The sequence below is a fragment of the Acomys russatus genome, chromosome X (genome assembly GCF_903995435.1).
Source record: "Acomys russatus chromosome X, mAcoRus1.1, whole genome shotgun sequence".
NCBI lineage: Eukaryota > Metazoa > Chordata > Mammalia > Rodentia > Muridae > Acomys > Acomys russatus.
In genome coordinates, this window is record NC_067169.1 from 58633283 (window position 1) to 58644287 (window position 11005).

Genomic DNA, 11005 nt, shown 5'->3' on the forward strand with positions numbered 1-11005 from the left:
ATGGAACCACGTGCACTCTATTGCTGTAAACAAGACCATAAATGATTTTAAAGAGTTTTTCAACTATAAAATAATGATTCAAAATATCTGTTTGCAGTGCAATGAGGCCCTTTTCTTGAAGTCTAGAACAGAAGAACCCTTTGGAATGAGACTAGAAGAACCCATTAAAGTTGATTCCAAGTATTAGCTATCCAAAATATTCCAACTCAAGTTAGGTGCGTTGATACCTTTTAAGATTCAAATGAAAACCAGTAACTCACAGCTGTTAAGTGGTAGCAGATATATATATATATAAGCAGTAGACCACGTCTACTTACACAAATATGTTCTACAAAGGCCTAGAGCATATAATACTTAGGAAATCTTGTAAATTACAACTATTAATTTGAGAGCCAATGATTATTGAAAATTCTCAGCTTATAACTTAGGAGTATTCATCCCTACCAAGCTTGTTCTAGTTCTCCTTAGTAATGAGTAACAGCATCTATCTTCCTTAGCATTTCCAGTAGTTGTAGTTAATAGAGGTAGCTGAGCTACTGTTCAAAGAAGTTATTCTTTGCGGATGAGGATTTGTTTTTCAAATGTTTAAGTTACTTTTAAGCTACACAAGTTCTATTAATGCAATAAAATATATCAGAAAAAGAAAAATGGATGCAAGAAACTTTTGCATTTGGCACCTTGTCTAGATTGATACCTCAAGTATTCTCTTTTAATAAAGTTAATGCACACATCAGGACACACCACAAAGATTTGCTACATATTTACAAGGCACCAACCCTTTCTCACCTTAAACGTGAATTAAGCAAATCAATGAAAAGCATATCAAGATACCCCCCACCCCACCCCAAAACTGCAGTATAAATATATACTTCAGTTCAGTACAGTTCATGAAAGTTTGGCCTGGGAAGAGTAAAATAATCCAGATCGTTCTTACAATATAGAAACTGTAAACATTTAATAGCTGCCTTTAGGATTGGTGTATTGTGCAAAAGTTATTATTACTGGGTATAGGAATCAAAATGGCAAAAACAAACTATATAAAACTCTGTAAGAAGGTGCTATACTTCTGTGATACAAAAGCAAAGAGGGATATCTTATTGAGATAAAAATGTCATGCTACGCTTAAGAAGCTGAACGCTCCTTTCATGTAGTAAATCTGTAGTGTGTCTGTGGTGTGTGTGTGTGTGTTTGTATGTTTGTGTGTGTGTGTGTGTGTGTGTGTGTGTGTGTGCATGTGTGCGCGTGCATGTGTTTGTGCACACATGTATATGTGTGGGCGTAATTTGTTTTAATTTAAGGCCTAATGAGTAAGGCTTGTTTGAACAAATGAAGTGTGGAGATTAAAAGTCTTGAAACAAATGTATACTGGCATTATGGAAAAGCACCAATGTGAAAGGAAGCAGAAGTCCCCACACAACTTGCTTTGTAGATTTTCTGGTAAATTCCCTGCAGTAGAAGGCCATTGATTTTATTTTTAAAAATTACTCTAAATTCTTTAACTGTTAATAATTCCATCCCATGAGATGGCTAACCCTGGCTTTTTCTGTCATTTTACGTACTCTGCCTGATCTGGATGTTCCAAGATTCAGAGGATCCTCAGTGGACACAAAATTGTCATTATCTGAATCATCATTATATAAAACAGTCCTCCTGCCTTGGTTTCTTGTTTTAATTCGAGGAAGTCTACTGAAACGTCCTGAAAACATCGTATCAAATTCATCATCTGCAACACGTGATCGTTTGGCTCTGGTGGCTCCTCTAGAGGCACCTCTTCCTCCTCTCCCTCGTCCTCTCCCTCTCCCCCCAGCTCCACCTCTTCCTCGACCTCCTCCTCGTCCCCTGCCACCTCTTCCTCTGCCTCCTCTACTCCATCTACCCCATCTTCCCCATCTGCCTCTTCCTCCTGTGCCTCTCATCTTCCAGTTTCTTTTTCCATTGGTGTGTTGTTTTCTGAGTTTTCGTTTAGGTCTGGTTTGTATGAATTTGCTATAGTCATGATCTCCATCTACATAATCTTGATCTGTTCTGGAAGTAGATTCAGAGTCAGAGTCAGAGCCACAGGTACTTTCTGAACTTAAACTGGATCCTAACTCTCCACTCTCTGAGGAGGATAAATGTGCTTTTTCTTTTGTTTCTTTCATCTCTTTTTCTTCTCCTCCCATGCTTTCGTCTTCTTCTGATGCACTGAGCAGTTTTCTTTTGGTCCCTGTTCGGGGTTCTCTGCCATCACCATTTGTAAGAGGCCCATCAAGGGAGTGATCTAAAATGAAATGGATGATTTTTAAAAATTAGGTCTTGACATTGTAAGATAGTCATTGAGATTCAAAATCAAAATAATCTATTAAAAATATCTAGTGCTCCAAATTGGTTGGATAGAATCATTGAAGGTACTGGAATAGATACTGAGATCTATTTTAAATGAAAGATAATAAAGTTGTGATTCTTTTTCCACTGCTTCTTTTGGAGTAAAAAAAAAAAAGATACTGAAGGATTATAGCTCATCTGGGCAGAAATTTTTGCATTAAACTTAAGAAGAATTATAGGGAAATATAAATTACAATTGTCATTCATTCACTTAAGAAATACTTAGCAATGAACTAGCATGGCGCAGGTATTAGGAAGAATTTTGAATGTGGTGATGAAGGAGACAAAGTCCTTGCTATCAAAATCCATACTACTGAGGACAAAGTCAATAAATAATGAATGCAAATTTAAGTAGAGATGAATGCTAAAGAATGAAAACAAGAGCAAAAATAGTTGACTGTGTTTGGGGGTGCTATTTAGCTCAAGGAGATGTTTCTTAGGATGTAACATTTAAATAAGGAATTAATGAAGTGATTTCTGGGGAAAAATTTTGAGCTGTAGAAATAGAACTAAGGGAATGCAATTTCACCAGGATAAAATGATAGATGACTAGAGAAAGACACCATCTGTTTAGCATTTTAAAAATGTTCCTACTGTTATACAGAGAACAGATTGTCGAAGGTGGTTAAATAGAACTGAAAATCAACTAAAAAAACCCTTTGCAGTCAGTATTCTAGGTAAGACATGATGAGGTGTCAATAAGTGATATCTAATCTATTAGAACATTCCCTCCTAGAAAGCCAACCAGAATAAATCTTTTATTTCAAAGGTGGAACCAATGGGACCTGCTGAGGGGGGCTGATGTCAAATACTAACAACAAAACAGTGTTATCTCCTAGGTTTTACAGCCTAAGAAACTGGGTAATAGGTAGAAATATTTGCTAAGTTGGGAAACACTAAAGATTGAACAAGTTTGAGTAGTGTGCTAAGAAAAAGTAAAGTTTTCTAGTTTTGGGTGTCAGTAGAATTCTAAAAAAGAAAAAAAAAAGAGATGAAAAAAATAATCAGGGGGCAAGAGTATAGCTCAAGGGTAAGATATGGTTAGCATGCGTGAGACCCTGGGTTCAGCTCCCGATATACATTTGCATATGTACATGAGCATACCTGAAAGAAAACATCATGTAGGTATACAAGCTGAACCTCATAAGATTATGGAGCTAGAGATAGAATTCTGTAAACTTGCAGTCCAGAGAGAGCAAATAAAGAGAAAGAAAATGGATGGGGAAAGCAAGCTATGTTATCTTAACATTCTAAGATAAGGGAAGCACCAATAGTAATAGGGAAGAAATAGCCAACAAGACAGGAAGAAAACAGTAGAGTAAAACAGAAGTCTGGGGTTTTGTGGTGATTAGGAATACAACATTAATTTAGTAAGTTATTTGGACTGAATGACGTGCCTTCAAAATTCTTATGCTGAGGCCCTATCTCCCAAAGTGACTTCATTTGGAGACTGGAGCCTTGTAAAAAGTAATGAAAGTTAATTGAGGTCTTAAGTATTAGAAGAAACTTGGAAGTTTCTAAGTTTCTATCTCTCCATCCTACACACACACACAAAGATACACACACAAACACAGACACACACACACGTACACATAATATATCTCCCATATACTATGTAGTATAGATACACAGTGTATCACTCCAAGGTGTAGGGGCAGAGACAGACAGACAGAAAGACACACACACACACACAAACACACACACACACACACACAGAGAGAAAGAGAGATACAGACAGACAGACAGAGACAGAGAGACAGACAGAGACAAGAGACAGACAGACAGATAGACAGACAGACACACAGACACACACACACAAACAAACAAACAAACACACAGAGAGAGAAAGAGAGATAGAGACAGAAAGACAGAGACACAGACACAGACAAATGGCCATGAGGGACACAACTTAAATGTGATATTCTATAACCCTGAGGAAAATAAAGTTTTGGTCAGATAGTAATCTCTGTGTACTTGATTCCTTGGACTTAGAACCTCCAAAACTCTGGGTAAATAAAAGTCTTGTTTACTGAGCTCACTCTGTTATCTCATTACGGCTGTCAGAGTGACTAATACGCTTAGCTACAGACTAAGTCACTATCACAAAAAAGCAGGAGATATGATATTTCAGCAGGATTGAAGAGTTAGAGAGGGACTAGAGAGATGGTGAAGAGGGCTTGCTGTTCTTGTAGAGTTCAGCTCCCAACACCCACATGGACGACTCAAAACTGCCTGTATCTCCAGCTCCAGGGAATCCAATGCTGTTTTTTGGACTTTGTGGGCACTGCATTTACATGCACAATCTTACAGACAGACACAAAGATCTATATACACTCACAAATAAAAATTTAAAATGATTTCTAGAATTAACAAGACTTTACAACTCTGTGGATATGAGAGGTAAATGGAGAGTAAGAATTACTGAGTGGTAATTTACACAGTGGTATGTGCTTCAAACTTCAGTATTCCGGAGGCTAAGTCAGGAAGATAAAGAACCTGAGGTGAACTTAGAGGACACAATGAAATCACACATTTAAAGAGACTTAAGTTGAATGAAAACAATGAGTTTGAGACACAAAGATAAATTTGTTTTTAGGAAGCAACTGGAAATGAGACTGGTGAAATGAAGAGATGCACGGGCTGATACATTAGGAAGAATGGTTTAGATGAGGAATGGTAGCACATGCCTTTAATCCCAGCATTCAGGAGGCAGAGACTGTCAGATCTCTGAGCTGGTGGCTAACCTGGTCTACATAGTAAGTTCTAGGCCAACTAAGAACTACATAGTGAGGCTCTGCCTTATAAAAAATATGATGGCTAGTTTACTCAACAGACTTTATTTGCAGAAGCCGAAAAAAATCAAGTGGCCTAAAAATAATAGAAAACTCGGAAATAAAACTCAGAACATGCAAATTGAAGAAAAAGCAGTGTATAGGAGTATCAGTAGAATCTATAAGCCAGCAAAGAGCTTGTACAGAAGGAAGTAAACACTGTCCATTGACACTGAGGTCAAGAAGTTAGGTACTAAAAAAGGAACACTGGTTGGGCAGTCCATATTACTCATGATTTGGAGAGAAGAGCTTTTTGGAAAGTGGCTCGGCCAGAAAGTAGGCTATATATGACGAAGGGATCCTGTAAAAAAGAGGCAGAAAATATATAGGCTATTCTGTCCATAAAATTTTCCCATGAAGGGAAGTGAGGAAGTCTGTGATATAAGTATGAACAATGCAACAGAATCAAAAAACAAACTTACAAAATGGGAAATAAAAGAGCACAATTTAAAGTAATGTTTCAATTGCTTATCAGTCTCTTAGCTCAGATAAACTATAACATGTTTCAACATATAACCAATAATATATTTATAATGTCTATTAAGTCATTTGGTGATTATAAAACAATTCATAAGAAAATTAACATCTAGTAAAATATATATAAAGTTAAAATAGCATTCCAGTAATATATTTCTAAAAGCAAATTAAGTATTTTTATGAACTTTAAATAGTTGAACACAGAATTTTCTTTGAGCATGCTCAGGGTGTGTACAGGACCCTTTATAAGAGCTTCTGAATAATAACAGTACACTTCAGTGTTTATGAAACTAAATCCTTGGCATACAGGATGGAGATATATGATCATGAATTAGGTTAACCATCCTTGTAAGCACCAAATTTATTTTCTTCTATATAAAGTTACTAGAATATCCCACAAAAATAAGACCTTTAAAAATATATCTTTTTCTTTTTTACTGACATGTTAAATTTATGAAAAATCTTAAATATGCCTGATACTTCGGTTCTTATGCACTTGGGAGAATTCTTCATTTAGTTTTTCTCCTATTCATTTCATTTTACATTGTTTTACAGCAATTACTAGACATCTGTTCCTAATTGTGGCTATAAAACTCCTTTTGACTTAACCCTAACATAACAGTTTATGACTCAGCATCATCATCATAAGAAAGTAAGTTACTTCTCCTAGGTTCAATTTCCTACCTTGTTTAGCTGGTAAGACTCTACTGCGAAATGATTTGGCTTTCCCTGGGTCATGGCTATTTCCACTTCTGCTATATCCACTGAAACTTGATGGAGAAAATGGCCCATCCCCTTCATCATCAAGTAGATACACTGAAACACCTTCAGCAGCATCTGAAACTTACATTTTAAAATATTGCCATGTTAACACAATTTCATCTTTTCTTAGAAAAGTTAATACAGGCTGCTTTTTAAACTCTACCTTTATTATTTTACTTTATTACAAAATCAACAGTTGCTTTAGAACTGGTAGGACACCTACAATCCTAGCCTTTTGGAAACTCAGGAAGGAGGACAGTGAGTTTGAGATTTGCCTTGGCTACTTAGCCAGACCCTAAGACCCAACCTTTAAAGTAAAAATGAATATTTGACAATGAGATAACAAGTAGTTCATCATTTCTAAACTTCCAAACACAAACTGGCAAAAAGCCACCCAAGGAACGAATTCCATTACATATTTAATGTTCAAGTCTTAATGTTAACAAACATATTGTACAAATTCTTTGACATATAGTGAAAATCATACAGTTACAGATATTTCAAAGGGACATTTCAATTCATCTAGTCAGGGGTTAGAGAGATGGCTCAACATTTAAGACCATTGGCTGTTCTTCCAGAGGATTCACATTGGATTCCCAGCTCCCATATGGCAGCTCACAACCATTTGTAATTCCAGTTCCAGAGCATCAGACATCCTCTTCTTGCCTCTCTGGGTACCAGTCATGCACGTGGGCAAAACACTCATAAACACAAAATAATGTTTAAAAAATGATTTTGAATACCACCTAGTCAAAAAACAAACAAACAAACAAACAGAACAAACAAACAAAAAAACTAAACCACTTTACCTAATGTCCTACTGGAGGGCCATAGAGCTAGCAAGTAGAATAATGACTAAAATGCAATTTTTCTAAATCCAAACCTTTTGTTCTTTGCACTCTAAATAGTGGTACCACTTCTATATTCTTTAACCAGAACCAAAGTATAGAACACAAAAACCAGAGATATATTTACCGGGAGAAGAAAAAGGAGAACTAGTCCTGGCATAAGACACTGAGGTATTCTGGTCATTTTTAGGCTGTAACTTCATTTGCTTCTGTTTCCCTTTTGGACTATAAATAAAAAAATGTAATTATGAACATTTTTATGTTAGTAATTCAATGTGATAAATAGTATGACACAAAATTCTTAAGGTGACCAAAAAGGAAACTACCTAAAATCCAGGTGAAATGCCTAAAATTGGCAGTTTGACAAAATTAAGCTTTAATCACTATAAAAATAAGAAAATGAAAATGTAAAGGCATAGTAAAATCCACATAAACAACAGCTTTGGGTTATAAACTTTTTTATATATAAATCTTTACACAGGAGCAAGAGTTCTTGACTCTCTTGTGACTTCCTGAATTTATTCATGAACTTTCACAAATGAGGTAACAGCCACAAAGCACTTGAAAGCATCCAACGCTGCATGGGCAGGAGGTACCTGGGAGCTCTGCTGCTAGACAAGGAGCTACTGCTGCTTCTCAGACGCTTTCTGTATCTTGGCCTCTTCCTCTTCTGACTTTGGATTGCTGACTTATATTCAGAGATGATATTCTTAATGTGATTTTCAAATAAGGCAGACAATCGCAGCGTCATACTATAGATCTGAAAAAGTGGAAAGCACAGCCTTGTTTTAGCTAGCAATTACTTTAATTATAAGAAAAGTATGAACATATCTGGACCAATATGAACATCATCTTTCCAGATGCAAAACACATCCTATCTACTTGAAAAATTCTTAAGGAATTAGGATGTTATTTTTAGTTTTAAAAAAATGCAACAAATTTTAAACATCATATTTGGCGCTATGAAAGATCCTCATATATTCTAATGGGGAATTTTCACTGAAGTAATATTCTATAAGACAAATTATAATATGTGCCATAAAAATTTAAAGCTATACCTATCCTTTTGCTAATAATTTTAGCTCTGGGAATCTCTTGTAAGAAATCATCAGGGCACTATTCAGACATGAAAACATGCTTAATGATATTACAGACATTAACTGTAGTCATTATTTGTGTAGAGTGGGAAATTATTTTTTTTTAATTCTAATTTTCTAGCAACAGGATACTAGTACAAAAACAAAACATGCGATGCATGCCTGTAATTCCAGCATTCAGGAGTCAGAGGCAGGTGGATCTCTGTGAGTTCCAGGCCAGCCTGGTCTACAAAGTGAGTCTAAAAGCACCAGGGCTGTTACATAGAAAAATTCTGTCTCAACCCCCCTCAAAGGACCAACAATAAAAATAAACCAAGCAAACAAAATCCCAACAAACTATGAAATGATAAGATAAAAATAATATTATCAAAGCTTTTATTTTAAACAGTTATAATATGGATCACAGAATCTATCAACTCCCATAAGAGACACTTTCTCTTTGCAGTAAATAGCACTTAATGCTGAGAATCCTCCAACTGATCAATGTGAGAAGAAGAAGAAGAAGAAGAAGAAGAAGAAGAAGAAGAAGAAGAAGAAGAAGAAGAAGAAGAAGAAGAAGAAGAAGAAGAACGGCAGAAGAAGAAGAAAGAAGAAGACGAAGAGAAAGAAGAAGAAAGAAGAAAGAAGAACGAAGAAAAGAAGAAGAACGAAGAAGGAAGAAGAAGAAGAAGAAGAAGAAGAAGAAGAAGAAGAAGAAGAAGAAGAAGAAGAAGAAGAAGAAGAAGAAGAGCTCAATCTCAATCAGACTTTAGTATCTCAGCTCAAGGCTCGAGGATCTTCAAGGAAGAGAGGATAGAATAAGAGTCAGAGGTGGTGGATGAGCTCAGGGAAACTGTTCTGTAGATACAGCAGGACAGACGCACATAGGAACCCACAGAGAATGTGAAAGCATGCACAAGTTCCAGACAGACAAAATCCAGCATAGGAAGTTAATATGTAATCCTACCAGGAGATGAGGAACTAGAGCATTTACTGGCTGGTAGGAACAAGAAAGTCAGCTTTTGCTTGTTTTGTTTTTAATGATGTGACCCCTGGTAGGCTGACTACATACCAAAGCAGGTCCCAATTGCAAGACTATCTGGGCAACACAAACTAGCTTGGTGAAGAATGAATTTTTAAAAATAAGCAATCTCAAAGTTAGGTGGGAAGGAAGGGGAGGCTTGACAGGGTAATAAGTGAATATGTGCAAAATATATTGTATGAAATTCTCAAGTAATTAATAAAAATATTTTACATATATATATAACAAAGTCTTAAAATATGAAACTTAATGTTGTAAAAGTATATGAAGGTCTAAGTAGTCCTAGAATAAAGCACATTAAATATTAACTATGAATAAAAATGTGATAAAAGTTTGTGGTTAAAAATATTTTTTCAAGTTTTCCACAGAGACTTATTACTCTAAAAATTATGATGAAAGGGGAAAAAGGAAATAAAAATTATGATGAAAGCAGGAAGAACAAAAATTATACCTAAAATAATTAGTGAAAATTTACTGTATATAAAGAAGTTGAAATAGGTAAATATACACCTATCGTGTGACTAGTTTGACAGTTAAATGGATACTAATGACTCCAAAAGATAAATATTATGGTAGCTATTTCTTGCTCTCAGGATATTTTCAGTTTTTATAATACATATGGAAATATTTATGTGAGTATGAATAAAGTTGTAACTTCCCAGTAGGATTCACTATTTGTGATAGTAACTGGAATATCCATATCAAGTACTAGCTAAAACATTTCATATAAATTAATATTGTCAACTACCTTCATATTGATCAATTAATTTACTGGAGATTTGAGTATTTAAATCATTAACTTTCTTTCATTGTCTTTTCTATGGCAGATGTAGTTATCATTAAAGAATAAAGAGGAGTTAGATGAGAAAGAAAAAGCTGCTTAACTTCGGAATGATTATTCTAAAAATATATTTACAAATGCCTTGAAAAACTCCGGAATTCAGAAAAGATACTGAGAATAAAATTTCAGTGACTGTGTCAAATGGGAGAATATACTTGTTTACAAATATTAAAAACTGTGGAAGGAAAACTGCCTAATATACATTACTGCCCATTTAATATTAGTTTCATACCCTTGACTTTTTATTAGAAGTATAAGCTTTGGAGTTGCTGAATATTTGGCGAACATCTTTATAAAATTCCAGAGGACTATCATAATTTCCTGATTCCAAAGTTTCTTTCACAGTGCTGAAGTCCATAGGTGTGTCTATAACATCTTGATAATCCTACAAATGATAATGTGTTACATTTAAATACTCAAACTGCAAAACAAAAGAATTACATTACCCACTGATGCCAAGTTACACAAGCACTACCTTTATGTCTATCAACTTATTCTCACTCCCAAACCAATTCTTTTGTATGTTTCTGAAACCAATATGAGCTTCAAGAGTTAGAAGAGAAAAGTCAAAAGTCACTGGCTAGAACTAATGCTACCTCGCCAAGTAATCTAATGACAGGTGGTGAGATTACTCAGGGATAATTCAATAGTTCCACTCCACAAATTCCAGCATATTTCCAAGATTCTGAGTTATGACAGACATGTCGTGTACATTGTCATTAGCTGATGTCAAAGTTAACTGATCATCATGCTTGTGCTCCCTA

The 11005-nt window shown here is 35.3% G+C and overlaps 1 protein-coding gene across 1 annotated transcript in view; it reads right to left on the bottom strand.

Annotated features, from left to right (window-relative positions):
* Window positions 1–314: 314 nt before the first annotated feature.
* The window catches only part of Brwd3 (bromodomain and WD repeat domain containing 3), a 92528-nt gene continuing 81837 nt past the window's right edge, over window positions 315–11005 (bottom strand). Inside the window, exons 22-27 of the mRNA XM_051141811.1 lie at window positions 10717–10768; window positions 10474–10626; window positions 7879–8042; window positions 7410–7507; window positions 6357–6515; window positions 315–2260 (exon numbers count right to left, since the gene is read on the bottom strand). Coding sequence (XP_050997768.1) covers window positions 1503–2260; window positions 6357–6515; window positions 7410–7507; window positions 7879–8042; window positions 10474–10626; window positions 10717–10768 — 1384 coding nt within the window. The 3' untranslated portion in view covers window positions 315–1502. The remainder of the gene's footprint in view (window positions 2261–6356; window positions 6516–7409; window positions 7508–7878; window positions 8043–10473; window positions 10627–10716; window positions 10769–11005) is intronic.